General features: G+C 38.5%; 1 protein-coding gene across 2 annotated transcripts in view; it reads right to left on the minus strand.

The window, feature by feature from the left end:
- Window positions 1-16,014, minus strand: part of LOC136858596 (TATA element modulatory factor) — a 335,705-nt gene that overhangs the window by 251,768 nt on the left and 67,923 nt on the right. For both annotated transcript variants that reach the window (XM_067138270.2, XM_068225630.1), the window contains exons 5-6: window positions 12,188-12,289; window positions 9,092-9,243 (exon numbers count right to left, since the gene is read on the minus strand). In XM_067138270.2, the coding sequence (XP_066994371.2) occupies window positions 9,092-9,243; window positions 12,188-12,289 (254 nt within the window). The remainder of the gene's footprint in view (window positions 1-9,091; window positions 9,244-12,187; window positions 12,290-16,014) is intronic.

Raw genomic sequence — 16,014 nt, forward strand, 5'->3', positions numbered from 1 at the left:
AAGATCTGTTAAATTTAGTGGTACGATGAAGGGGAATTTGAAGGGTAGTTTTTGTAAACCTATTATCTCTGTTATGTACTGACTTCATAGATTTAAATGCATTATATAGGTAGGGTGGGGTCTTCAGTTTGAGAATTTTGTGCGTAGCAACGGCTACTGAGATTTCCCGTCGTTCATGGAGTTTCAACCATTGCAGCTGAATGTAATAGGGTGTTATGTGTTCATCACGCCTGGCATTTATCACGTAACGAACACATGCGTTTTGCACCCTCTGTGGTTGTATGTTCAAAGTTTCGGATAAGTCGTTGTATACGACTGATCCATAGTCAATTATGGGGAATATAAGACTTTGAACAAGTAGTTTCCGCATAAAAGGTGGTGTACATGACACGTTACGTTTCAAAATATGCATGGATGACACAACTTTTCTGATCACATTTGACGTATGATCAGACCAGGATAGGGTTCTGTCGAAAATGAGTCCTAGATTGTTAACGGTGTCACTATAATGGATATCTGAATCTAGAATTTTTATTGGTGGGAGGGATTTGAGGTCAACAGTTTTCAGGAGTTTTGAGTAACCTATGCAAATAAGCTGGGTTTTAGCCACATTTAATTGGAGGTTATGATTTGCGCTCCATTCGATCAATCGAGAGATATCATGGTTAGTGGGACTGAAGTGGAAGTAAGCTTGTAAGTCATCAGCATACATATGAAAAGTACTACTTTTAAAGACTTCAGAAATGTCATTAATATAAATAGAAAAGCATAAAGGACCGAGGACTGATCCTTGTGGTACGCCACAGTTTACTGATTCCCAGATAGAGGATCGTCCGTCAACAAATGTAACTCTTTGTGATCTACTTGATAGATATGATTCAAACCAAGATAGAGCACTCTGCGAGAAACCAATTGACTTCAACTTTGCAAGAAACAACTCATGATTAACAGAGTCAAATGCCTTAGAGAAATCAAAGAGACATAAGATAGTAAGCTGTCTCTTATCGATGGCCGCGCGTATATCGTCCGTAACCCTCAGCAGAGCCGTAGTAGTACTATGGCCTTTCTTGAAGCCAGATTGGTAGGGATTTAGGATGTGATATTTAGACATATATTCACATATCTGCTCATGAACAATTCTTTCTAATGTCTTACTAAGTGCACAGAGGATATTGATAGGCCTAAAATCACTACAGACTGTTGGGATTTTCTTTTTCGGCACAGGACGTACATTGGCACACTTCCACTCTGAGGGATACACTCCATTCTGTAGAGAGAAGTTAAATAAATGCACAAGGGCAGGAAGAAATATGTCAATGCAATTAGAAATCATGGATATTGAGATATTATCTGGACCTTTAGCTTTAGTTCGAATTGATCTGACTGCTTTTTCTACCTGTGAAGGGTGTACGTACATGAAATAGAATTTATCTCTGTTACTTGGAGTGACAGATCTATAATGTTTGGTAGTTTCTGATACTTTCGGAGAGTTGAAGTTAGAGACTGATGCCATATAATATTCACTTAATTCGGATGGAGTAACAGGCATCTGGCTATCTTGAGAGTGACTGGCTCCAATACCAAGTGATTTTGCAGCACGCCAAGAAGCTGAGGTGCTCTTACAGTTACGGAAGATGTTGTACGTATACTTCACTTTAGCGTTTCTAATGACTTGTTTTGTCTCATTACGCAAGACCCTGAATTGCTCGTAATCATCTGGAAGTTTTGTTTTAATAAATTTCTTCCTAGCTCTGTCCCGTTTACTTATCAATTCCTTAATACGCTTATTGAACCATGGTGTTGACTGGTGTTTTACGAGAATTCTTTTTGGGGGCGCATGCTTGTCATAAAGAAAAAGTACAAAGCTGTTGAAGAGAGAGACTTTTTGATCTATGTCATTAGACTGGAAAAACACATTCCAGGGTAGTAATTCAGCGTCAGCACGAAACTTGTTTACGTCAAATTTACTGAAGTCTTGAACAAGAATTGTTTTCGGAATCTGTTTTGGCGTGGATAAATTGAATACAGCATATAGCAAATCATGACGAAAAACCGGCAGCTGGTTCCTGTCCGTATTCTACTACCAACTCATTGCAGTTGGATGAGATTATGTCAAGAGTGCTATCGGAAGTGGCAGTATGAAAGGTTGGATTGAATGGAAGGCAGTCGAGGTTACAAGCGTTGAGCACATCGCGTATGTTATTGCTTTCAAACGTCCCAGTTCCGAAACGAGCATTAACATCTCCCACAACGAATACATATTTATAATTCATAACATGAGAATACATATCGTTCAAGAATGTATCCATGAACCCTACTTTTGGTGGACGATATATACAAGCGAAAAGAATTTTAGTGTCTGAAAGGGCTATATCAAGGATTATGTACTCAGGTTTCTTATTGTACTCTCCAGGAGATTTGCTAAGTACACTGCATTTTATGCTGTTCTTCAAGTAAACTGCAACACCACCAGCGGCTCTGTTTATTCTGTCATTACGGAAAAAATTATACCCATTGAGACAGACGGCAGAATCTGGTACTGAAGGTTTGAGAAATGTTTCACTTACTGCAATAATATCAAACGAACTCTTGCCAAAAATGTGCCGGAACTCAGATATATGGGAGGAGTCAACAAGAGACTGAGAATTGATATGAATGACCTTAAGATTTCTTGTGTTTCTCACGCTAACACCGTGTAGTAAGTCAGATAAGACACACTCATTACTTGTCATGAGTACAATATAGTACAAAAGGTTAAACACAATAGATAAATAACAGATCGTTCAAGAAGTATGATGTTTTTAGTAGCCTATATCAATATAAGAATAATTTAAGGATTTGGAAATTATGTGATGAAGTGAAATAAAAAAGTGTAGAAAATGTGTATAAAATCAATCGCGTTAGCAATTATTTCTAAATGTAAAAGAAATTATAACTAATATACTACACTAAATAGAATGGTTGCGAAAGAGAAACTTTTGAATTGTTAGCCTCACCAGAATTATCTTTACTTCTCGTCCAAGGTAATTCCAGTAATCAAGTGATGCACAGGAATACGAATTATCGCGCCGCATCATTTCAGTGGAGCTGGGTAGCGTTTCTTCAGTTCCTCGAGGTCCCGTTCTGTCTACAGTCGATGTTTCACATCACCAACACGCACCATTATGACACCATCCATAGTCCACACTGAATTTAGTCCGAAATGGCTTACAGCACGATTGAGAATGTCAGTACGGGTCTTAGTTAGGTCCTCCCGTATGGTTATACCACTATTCTTTAACAGCCTCTTTGATTTGAAGACTGCATTTCGGTAGGCGTATGAAACAAATTTCACAATGATGGGCCTGGTTTTGTTGTGACTTCTGGCACCAACTCTGTGCGAACGGTCGATCATCGCGGGATCAAGTGGAACATTGATCCGAGTGGCAATCTCCTGAATGCGCTTGTCCGTGTCTTCTCCTGAAGTTTCAGGTACTCCAAATATACGTAAACTGTTCCGACGTTGATAACTTTCCAGCTCATCTGTCCTATCGTCTAACTGCCGCTGAAGATCAGTTATTGCCTCGTCACGTTTGGTGAGTTCACATTTTAATTCTCTGATTACATCAGTATTAAAATCAATACTTTCTTTAAGTTTCTGTATGACCTTATCGGCTACTCTGTCTACAAGTTCGTAGAGGAGTGAACTGTTCTTAATGAGGTTATCCACCGTTAGCGACACCGTAGTATCTATAACCTCCCTGCTTATGCTGGTTTGCAACGTGTCCGATCGGGTGCACTGATCATCGCAGGTCAAGATGTTGGCAGCGCTGTTCTGTGAATTTAGAGGACGGTTGATGTACTTCACTTGTTCTCGCGTAGTTTCAGCAGTTGCCACATGAGAGTGTGGGCTGTCACTACTGCTCGCGGGCTGGGCAATACGGGCTTTAGCCTTCACTTGTTTACGTGAGTTACCCATTGTAATTCAAAAAAACTTTTACAAATTACTTACGAATCACGATACCTTCTTCCAAGTGAAGTACTTCTGCACATGCACAAGTTAAAGCACCACTGAATGCACACTTGATATATACTTAACACCGTCTTATAACACCTTCACAAAGATAAATACTGGAGAGGCTCACACTCGCGTCTATACCACGAGAGAGAGAGAGAGAGAGAGAGAGAGAGAGAGAGAGAGAGAGAGAGAGAGAGAGAGAGAGAGAGAGAGAGAGAGAGAGAGAGAGAGTGTGTGTGTGTGTGTGTGTGTGTGTGTGTGTGTGTGTGTGTGTAAATCTGTAATTGTAGTGCTCAGTTAATAAATATTAGAAATAGGACACTACCAGGTTCTGTACTCATTTATTTACCCTGCCAACACGGTACAATACTATTAATATAAGAAATGTAAGTTTACATTCCTATTTAATTAAAATTGGTACTGGTTTTGACCAGATTTCATGGTCATTATCAGCCAATTATAAGTTTAAAACAATGCATAAAAAATAAATTGTGAAGTTTAAATAATTATGTTTGGTTTCTGCTAGTGAAGCACTAAAATCTTTAAAGGGCCCCATACACGCGCAGACTTCTGGAATACTTACCTGCACAGACTTGCCTCTGGGAGGTAAGTTGGAAGTATGCAGTTGCCCACACATGCTCAGACTAAATGATTATTTACCGAGGAGGTTGAATACAACGCGCTCAGCTGTTTTCTGTTTAAGATTATGCACTTCGGATGGTTGAAAAATATATACGGATTGAAATTAATTAGATAGTCGGTATAGAAGATGAGTTGTTATTTGGACATAATGTAGCGCTGTGACGAAGAAGACGCGCAAAAAATTATTTCAGTATTCATATTTGTAGGTTACCACGTTTACATTTATTGCCGCAACTCTGAGACAGCGCTTTCGTCGCAAAGTCTCCAGCTGAATTCAAGCAGCGCCAGAATGTCGGAGACTTGCCTGCAGACTTTTTGTCGGCAGACTTAACGGCCATACACACAGAGACATGTCTGAAGAGACTGGTTTGCGCAGACTTACCTCCGAATAAGTCTGCGCGTGTATGGGGCCCTTAAGGAGCACTGTGCATTGAAATATAGCCAAAAAACACAAATAAGATGAACAATTAAAATTGAAGTTTAGATGATGCTGTCAGATGCAGTTTATGGAGCACAATAACACATAAGGGAGCACTGTGCATTGAGATTTGAAAGTTATGTAGAAGTCTAAAGTTAAATACGTATTTTTAGTTGTAGTTTATGAGGCACTGTATAATTTTAAGTATCAGTAATGTGTGTCTATGAAGAAGTCGTAGATTAAATACGTTATTAAGACATATATATTAGAGAGCTCTGTGTGTAAAGAACAATCAAATACACACTCAAATGTAGTATGGAGTAAGTACTTGAAGAGTTCAGTTGCAGATTATGAGGCACTGTATAATTTTAAAGATTAGCACTGCGTATCAATAGATCCAAATATAATGAAGTCGTAGACCAAATACGTCAAATATGTATTTAAAGGTACAGAGTAAGTACTTGAAAAGTTCAATTAAATTTTATGAGGCACTGTATAATTTTAGAAATTGTACAACTACATATTTGATCTACGACTTTTACATAATTTTTGGATCTATCAAAATGCGGCCAACTATGAGAGAAACTCACTGTATTAGGCCAATGACAAAGAAGACATACATCAATCTTTTAACAACTGGATATTCATACATACATAACCATTATAGACCGTTATGTCTTTCAGCACTCAGTCTGCAAGCCTCTGTGAATTTACTAAATGTCACCACAATCCTCTGTTTGCAACTAGTGCTGTGGCCTCATTTTGTTCTATTCTATAAACTGCATTTGACATCATCATCTAAACTTCATTTTTACTTGTGCATCGTATTTGGGTTTTTTGGCTATATTTCAACGCACAGTGCTCCTTAAAGATTTTAGTGCTTCACTAGCAGAAACCATTCCTGTGATTATAAGATCTGCGGCCATGAAAGCCTTTTTTGATATTGAACTCCATGGGGAGTACATACTTTTAAATGGAGAATTCATTTCTCCTATAGCAGGTTAGCAATCCCTATTTGCTAACACGGTGGAACCATGCACTTGGTCTGCCACTGCTAAGCAGAGTCCTGAAGGGGCGTGCCAATCCAGCTGATGAGCCCAAATGGCATGTCTGGGCGAAACTCTGCAAATGCACACGGCCTAACCACCCAAAAGCTGGTTCTATTCCTGTGATTATAAGATCTGCGGCCGTGAAACCCTTTTTTGCTAGAGATACTTAGTTCACTACAGATCAGATAGTGGTCTGTATCATCAAAAAATCCTCAAAAAACCCTACATTCCTAACAGACTTTCTGAATTCAAAGTCAGTTATGATATAGTCTATTATGGACCTGGTACTCCTACCCTCCCATGTGTAATGGTGAATAGCCTTATGCTTGAAGAATGTATTCATAACTACTAAACCCATACTAGCACAGAAGTCCAGCAAATGCTTCCCATTCCCATTAGCTTCCTTATCTTCCCCACAATTACCAATCACCCTTTCATATCCTTCAGTTCTATTTCCAACTCTTGCATTGAAATTGCCCATTAGCACTATGCTATCCTTGATCTTGATTCTGATTACAATGTCACTCAACTTATCAACTTCATCATCATCATCATCATCATCATCATCTGCACCCTCGCATGGTAAATACACCGAGACAATTCTCGTCCAAGTTCCTCCAACTGACAAATCTACCCATATCATTCGCTCATTTATGTGCCTAACAGAAACTACCAGTATGTTGCGTGCAATAGTATTCCTGTTAAACAGCCCTACCCCATACTCTGCCCTTCCCTTTTTAACACCCGTCAAGTACACTTTATAATCTCCTATCTCTTCCTCATTATCTCCCCTTACCCGAATATCACTTACTCCTAGTACATCCAGTTGCATTCTCTTTGCTGACTCAGCCAGTTCTAATTTCTTTCTTCCATAAGCCCAATTAATACTGATAGCTGCCCATCAAATTCCATTTCGTTCATCAAGCTGTTTCCAAGGAGTCCCTCGCCTGTCAAATGAGAGTGGGACTCTGTTACTCCCATAGGTCCGAGGCTTGCTTAAAATGTTCTGAGCTCAGTAAATTCATGAAGCAGGATCCTACCCTACTTACACATAGTCCAAGTGAGAATCTCTCCTCTAACGGGTTAGGGACCACAGTGGATTGTATAGTCCTAGCCGCCTGAGCACAAGGAAGGCTATGACTCAGAATATGCCCGAGATGCCCACTCCCATTCCATAGCAACTGGTATCCCGACTCTCAGAACCACTTACTAGGCCACTCAGCCATTGCCCATGGTTCATGAACTAGGACTTGACTACAGTAACCCACACCATGAACCACTGGATATTCAAATGCAAATTAACTAGAGATAGGGAAGATAAGCTGAGAGTACCATTAAAACAAATTGTTAAGGCATGTTGTATTTAATAACGCATGATAATTTAATTACTTACTGTTGCTTGCAGTTCCTATTTACAGGGTGATCTGCAAGCATGCAGTGAATTTTGTAAGTTCTTATAACAAGACTGGGTGAAAATGAAATAGAGATGGCTTCAATATAATGTAGGGATAAAATATTGTACTTTTTACAGATTACAGTTAACAGATGTCTTTCCTCAGAATTTAATAGCTTAGCAACAGAAAATCATTAGTTCTTAATATTATCTTTTCACAGTAGAAGCTGCCAAAAGAGAAACGTGACTGTTGCTTTTTTTTTTTTTTTTTTTTCCCGTTAACAGAGGTTTCCGGTTCACAAAGGGTCATGTTTCACAGCAGTACTGTATTACCGTAAAAAGAAAATAGAAAATAATAGGTTAGTTTTATTCTCTAAATCAACTTACATGGTTCTAGTTTAATAATAATGTTATTTGTTTTACGTCCCACTAACTACTCTTTTACAGTTTTTGGAGACGCTGAGGTGCCAGAATTTTGTCCCGCAAGAGTTCTTTTATGTGCCAGTAAATCTACCGACACGAGGCTGACGTATTTTAGCACCTTCAAATACCACTGGACTGAGCCAGGATCGAACCTGCCAAGTTGGGGTCAGAAGGCCAGCGCCTCAACCGTCTGAGCCACTCAGCCCGGCACGGTTCTAGTTTCTAGTGTCTTATGTTGAGAAGGCATTTTCACTCTAGTACAAAAATTCAGTACAAAACTGAATTAATAAATCACTAACAGTTCACAGTTTTAATTCATTCGTACTCCACTAACTGTCTGCCCACACAAAACTGGGGATGAACTCTCACTACCCTTGAGTACTGCAAGGAGGGTTGAAGGATTAACTGTACACACTATTTGCAGTTCGTTAGGGTCAGAAATCTTCTATAGGACGAAAGAGAAAGTACTCTGTCAAGAATACCATGAAATATCCTTGGATTCTTAAAGAAGGTAGTTACTAAGAGTGGGGTTAATGGTTCCTAGAAATCCGAGTACACCCAGTCTCAAAAATAATGCCTTGCTTGTTACCTTCATTAAATATGAAAAATAATTCAATAGAGTTTAATAAAGTTACACTTAAATTGTTCCATTTTCATCAGGTTATTTATGCAAATGGTACCAAAAAATAGTTTCATTTCAATATTAGTTACTTTACTGTTTTAAGTATTATTTAAAATAGGAAAATTTGCCTGCTAAAAAATGTATTTCCCCTTTTTACAGGTATCCGGTAAATAGGAGATCCATTTTAAGCACATCTTACTCTGTTTATATCCCCATTGAAGAAGAAACCAAATCTTAATAGTTTCGTACTAAATCTTTCACGAGCAAATCTTTGGTTATTAACATTATCTTTGGATTTATATCATCACTGAGGAAGAAACACAAGTTCACAGTTTTCCATTGCTTCAAATCTATATTTATGACTTGAAGGCAACCTGAGACACTGATTTCATCCTTCTGTACTTGCATCACTTGTGCAGCATGAGAACCTGGCATGCAGAATATTATTCAAGTAACCTCTGGCTGTTTCTCAAAACACTTAAGGTCTGATGCCGAGTAATGATGAATACTATATTATTCTACAAAATAAAGACTACTGAACTCTCACCTTTAGTTTTCCCAATACTGTCTTTAGTAAGCATTTCCAGACTGGGTGAATCAGGCCGTTCTGCAATGAGTCCTGGCTTCACTCTGACAGTGCGCTGCGGGAGTTTAGCTGGACTCTGCCGTGACTGTGTACTGCTGCTGTCACCATTTGGACTGGCAAAAATAAAAGCAACTAACAGAACTTTCTCCTATTTTAAACAAAAGATTAAATAATGAGATGCAATCATTAAATATTAAAACTAATATTAGTATTGTTATTTTCTAGGACATAAACACTACAAGCAACATATGCATTTTGTTTTTGTTTTTTGCATGCATGTGGTCTATTTCATACATACATTTTCTTATTATCTCCCTAAAGTACAAGAGGAAAAACAGTTAACTTAGAGTTATCTTATACCACCACCACCACCACCATATTACTAAACTTCATCTTCCCAGTCTAACTGTGAAGCACATACTTGCAATGAGATTCAAACATACACCTATCTAATAATCTAGGCTGACAACTTGAATTCCAAGCGAGTCTAGCATTACAATTAGAAGTTTTATCATCTCATGAGAACTTGTCTGAAAATACTGTGATGCACAAGCACATCATCTATAACTGTCATTACACATAGAATAAAAGCAAATTTAAAAAATAATTAACATGGAAATCAATATGCCTCCTGAAATGTGGAAAGAAGTCATCAATCCATATCCGGCATCGTTCCAGCTATTCGACAGTTCAGAGTGCAAAGCCTCTTCATCAATTTCTACCGTCATATCTCTTTTCAGTTTTATTGGTGTGCTAGTGCTCGCCCCTCATTTTAATGACACACCTCACCATATATCTATACCTCATTCTGGACCTTTCTCTTGGTCTCTTGTGCTCAAGTTGTAAATCGAACATTTTCCTTGGTAATCTGTTTGCGTCCATCTGTTGCATGTGTCCATACAATAACAAAATGCCAATGCACAATTACAGCTAAGAGACTCAAAAACCATCCTAAAGCCAAGACATTCTTGTTGCTGTTGGTTAGTAGTATCACACAATAGGATCATCCAATGCTAATTTCCAAGTTGCGCCTTCCAAAATCAATCAATCAATCAATCAATCAATCAATCAATCAATCAATCAATCAATCAATCAATCAATCAATCAATCAATCAAATCAATCAATCAATCACAACTGATCTGCATTTAGGGCAGCTGCCCAGGTGGCAGATTCCCTATCTGTTGTTTTCCTAGCCTTTTCTTAAATTATTTCAAAGAAATTGGAAATTTATTGAACATCTATCTTGGTAAGTTATTCCAATCCCCTTCTTATAAACGAATATTTGCCCCAATTTGTCCTCACCTATGTTAGCTTGTTTTTCTTTTTTTATGTTATGTATAAACCATATGCTATATCTACTCTATACTATTTCTTAGTCTTGCCCAACCATTTTCATATAATATACTTTTCTTCACAAAATTGTATGAGTACATATCAACTTACATATCTCAAGATATGTACTACCAACTTACTGTATGTCTTCCACTGGCCATATTTTGTCCCAAAGTCTTCTTTTCACTAACTTATTCAGTGTCACTTTCTTATGATACAATTGTTTTAAGGGACCAAACATCAAATTCGTTGACCCCTAGTCTTTGCAATCTTTTGTATGGATGTACTTCAAATTTTTTTATTCTGACTCAATTAAATTGTTAAAATGATCCATTCTCTTCATCTGAGAATTCAACACTTTCACTACTGCTATGTTGTCCAATACATTTATTGTATGTTTCTACACATCAATCAGGACCCTCTCAATGACTTCCGTGTTTGCCAGATTTAAATCCAACAGATTTTTATTTGTGGGGCCATGTGAAAACAAATTCTTGTAGGTATAATTCTAAATGAGTCATTGTAAAGCAATTACGATATTTTTAAAATTCATTATAGCTTACTTCTCATCAAAATAAAAGTTCAACAATAATTTTGAATGTTTTTGTTTGTTTGTTCCTGCATAACTGTGCTTAGGTTTTCGCGACTTCTACAATCTGGCTTTCAGAAACGTCCTTTAAAGAATGATAAAACGTGGCGTCCTGAAATGAGGACAATGGGACAAAATGGGTTACAACTAGACTAGCATTGTAAATGACAGAATTCACACTTTCACACTTCACTGTAGAGAAGACAGAAAGATTCTGAAAAAAAGAGAAGAAATATCCGTCTGTCCTCTGCACAACTAATGCTTTTACAGTTATGTTAACAGTCACTTATTGTTCAGAATTACTACCTTGCAACACTGGTGTTAAACCACATAACAGGAACATGTCTGACATTCTTTTGTCCTGTCTATTTTGACAACTTACTGCACACAAAATATGTTTGCTTCAAACTTCATTCAACCACAAACGATTTCTAAGGGAAAGAATCCAGAATAACCTAACACAAACAAAATCACTCGGCATTGTGAGGAAAAAATATGTTAATAATACTTACAAATATGATTGAAAATAACTTATGTTATGACTTTAATGATAAAATGCATTTATGATTAATAAAAAATGTGTCTTCTTCACAAAAGCTAGAACTAATTTATGTAAAATGAGAACAGAATAAAAATATATTACATGTCATATAAATCCAAGCCCTAGTCACCAGTACGTTGTCAAATACATTTATTGCATGTTTCTACACATCAATCAGGACCCTCTCAATGGCTTCTGTGTTCACCAGATTTAAATCCAACAGATTTTTATTTGTGGGGCCATAATGAAAAAACTTGTTTATTCAGAAACTTTTCCTACAATTGAAATCCTCTGTCAGCATATACAAGATGGTTGCCAATGAATCTAACAGGCACCTGGTACGTTTAAAAGAGTGTGGTATTCTACAAGATGACTGGGTTGGTTATTTTTAGAATCTTCTGTAATGGCAAGAATCCTTACCAATATAACAGAACTGGAATAACTTAGATATGAGTGACAATGGGACACATGTTAATACAGTTTTCTCTTCGATTTGGTTCTCTCCTATCTGCTGGTGATATAAGACTCATATTACGATGCACCTTGCATCACTAACAAAAACATTATAGTATATCACTGAAAAAGATAACTTACCTAGAAATGATCTCTATATCTGAAGATGTTGTAGTTTCTAACTCATCTCCAGAAGTATGACCACTTGTTTGTTCAGATTCTACTTTAACCATATCGGACCGGCTGCAAGAATACATCATTTCAAGTTCAGAATATCTGGAATGCTGCAAATACTTGATAGGAAATAATTAACATTGAATGTAAAAGGAATCCTCTATTGTAACATTACATATCAGAAACAGATGAAGAGTAGCTACTTATCTTTGGACAAGTAATGTTTCTTCCCACACGAGTGTGCTACAAATGAAGCTTGGCTTTATGTAAATCACTGCTCTTCGTCTGTTTCCCTAGTCTAAATTATGCTTCTATAAGTTGGCTTTCCCATCTGTGCATTTGCATTTCAAACATGACAAGACTACTTTAGATCTGCTTTTAGTTCCTCTACTGGCAGCATATCCACAGGTCATTTACAATAAATCCTGATCCAAAAACCTTTCAATCTTCAATGAAGAAACTGATAATGAAGGCAAGATGATTACTATAATAATGAAATGAAATGGCGTATGGCTTTTAGTGCCAGGAGTGTCCGAGGACAAGTTCAGCTCGCCAGATGCAGGTCTTTTGATTTGACTCCCGTAGGCAACCTGCGCGTCGTGATGATGATGATGATGATGATGATGATGATGATGATGATGATGAAATGATAGTGAAGACGACACATACACCCAGCCCCCGTGCCAGCAAAATTAACCAATTAAGGTTAAAATTCCCGACCCTGCTGGGAATCGAACCCAGGACCCCTGTGACCAAAAGCCAGCACACTAACCATTTAGCCATGGAGCCGGACACCATAATAATGATATGCATTTATTCATCCTGATGCGGAATCTTTAAACCCTATGCTGAGCAATTATTTGTTTGCAAAAGAATGTAATTATTATAAGGCAAATAAATAATATTATCAAATCCTGTACTTAGGAGCTATAGTTGCTTCATCAGGCATTAGGAACTAATTAGAATAAATACAGACTAACATACAATGAATTATTGACAACTATAATAAAGATTGAGAATGATTAATAATCTGACCATAATGGCCAGTATTGGGTCCGTATTGACTTCACAGTAAATAGACAGTTGGGTAATCTGCCTAGTCAATACCATGAATAAAAATGTATTTACATTTCACACTTTAGAATATATACAGCGTGATTCAGCCGCCCCTTCCAATGTAGTTTTATGCAACCCACAACATTCATTCCATCCTGAAAACATCTGCCCTGCTGGTATGCTCAGACAACACACAACTGGATATCTTGGTATTTACCGCCTCACCATAATAGGACGCCGTAATGTTATACTCTTATTAAACACTGGAAGACATGCATGTGCCTTCTAGATCATATGAACCTGACACGCCAGCGGAACACTAAATTGATATTGTGACCGCAGTAAACCTAATACTTGCTATAAACAGCCCAGTGTGCCGTACGGAACCATAGTGAAGTTGGTAAAGGCATGGCAGAGCGGGCTGGCATGTCAGGTGGGAGGATCGAGTCCGAGGCGAAGATGACAAATTCGTGAAAATATTTGTTTAATACACACTGCATGTAATGTAAGTTCAATACCAGCTTTCATGCAAATTGTGTGTGAATGAATGTGTTTGTGGCCCTAAGAAGGGCCGATTAGTTAGCAGGCCAGACACATACAGACCAGAAATAATAGGAACAAAACTGCCCTGACAATGTTTTATCGCAGCAAATGCTCGATGTGATGACTGTTTTGGTTTATGTACATTCGGGCCCGGTGTCTGATAGATTGTCTTGCGCGCTGTAGCAACCCAGGTGTAATTGCTCGGCAGGCATCGGTGATGAGTTGCTGGAGCTGGTCGGGGTTTTCCAGCGCTTGAGTGTAAACGATGTTCTTCAAATGTCCCCACAAGAAGAAGTCTAACGGCGTTAAATCCGGTGATCTGGTGGAACAAAAAAATGGGCCTCTTCATCCTATCTATTTCACTGGCATTTCCTCGTTCAGATGGTTACGAACGGGCAAAGTCGAATGTGGTGGAGCTCCATCCTGTTGCAACCACATCATCAAACAATCGCGCAAGGTCACATCCTCCAGCAGCAGTGGGAGTTCCTGATTCAGGAAGTGCAGGTAGTGTGGGCCCGTCCAATGGTCCTCAAAGCAATAAGGTCCAATCAGGCGATCCCCCAAGATTCCACACCAAACATTCACTCCCCATCGTACGTGATGGGCTGCTCGTCACACCCAGTGAATATTGTCTGGACTCCAATAGTACATGCTGTGGCGACTGATGTTACCATTATTGTGGAAGCGCTATTCATCCAAGAACAAAATACACGATACGAATGCTGCATCATTGTCCAGCCTGCCTAATAACCACTGATAGAACTCCACCCATGGAGCTCTTGGTGTAGCTCTAGATGGTATGGGTGAAATTTATGTTCATGCAGTATTCGCCAGACGGACGGCTGGCTGGTGTCCACCTATCATGCAGTCGCCCTTGTACTGATGTGTGGATTATTACGAGCTATATCCAGAACGGCCTCTTCTGTTTCATCCGATGTAACGGGCCTATCGCGGACTGATGGCTGGTTGGAAATCATGCCTGTTGTCCTTAGGCGTCTTGCAACACATCGGAATGTCGTAGCAGCCGCGTGTCGCCTATCGGGATACCGTTCCTGGTACAGACATGGTGCCTCGCACAAGTTTTGTCTTGCTTCCCCATAAATGAGGAGCGTGTCAACGTATTCCTCTGTGGAAAACATGCTAAATGACAGCAGAGATTACAGTACATTCAGACCCTAACCAGCAGAGTATGTGCAGGGCACAAGATGAATAACAGCATCATTCTACTGTTTGAATGTGGCAAACGTGGGCCTGTGTTTAAGTATTCAAACATCATACCGATGTAAAAAAATTTTAACGATGCAGGATTCGAAGCACCACTGGCACATTCCGTCGATTGCTAGGCGAACGCCTAACCACATCTGCTATGCTACACTGCTGGAAACATGCTGGTAGTACGACAAGTGCAAAGCACATACGACATCCGGTTTGGTGTTTAAGATATTAATTACTGCACTGCACTGTTACCTAGTTTTATGCATTGATTCCCCTCTTCGTTACACCCGGTCATGAGGCATGACGCATTAATATAGTTACATGGTAAAAGGACATTGTTACATGATTTCAAGGCGTCATGTTTTGCAAACGAATGATATAACACTTCGCTAGGGTTCAGAATCGTGTGCAAAATGTGCTCACTGAAAATTAGTACCATTAGTACCCCTATAACCATGCGCACGTTAGCTGGACTGCGGCAAAAGAAATATGTTAATTCTCTTCTTCAGCTATACAGGTTAAAATTCAAATATTTACATTAAGACCTAATGAAACAGAGGAGCCCCCTCTAAGAAGACTAAAATTGTAACATACACAATATAACATATTAAAAATTGATAATGGTATGGAAGTATAGTCTATCTTGTCATCTCAATATAAACTCAACATCAGGGGTGTTTCTGTGTAGATAAAATGTTGAGTACTGTTGCGATATGATGTCAAATGTGTCCTCCTTAATCCAATGACCCCTTAGCAAAATCGAACTGGATCTTATTAAAAACAATATAAAATGTTTTTTAAACAAGTTGTCAATCTGTTCCCTTCATTAAATAGATGATTATGCTGCCAGGTTGACATGAAGTCTGTAAGGAGAGAAAAATGGTGAATGTAACTGCATGAGCATAATGTAAACAAAATGAGAGTACAGCGTGTGAAGATGATTAAAACTTACCGATATTGTAGAACAAGTGTATGTGCAA

Source organism: Anabrus simplex, chromosome 1 (genome assembly GCF_040414725.1).
Source record: "Anabrus simplex isolate iqAnaSimp1 chromosome 1, ASM4041472v1, whole genome shotgun sequence".
Lineage (NCBI taxonomy): Eukaryota > Metazoa > Arthropoda > Insecta > Orthoptera > Tettigoniidae > Anabrus > Anabrus simplex.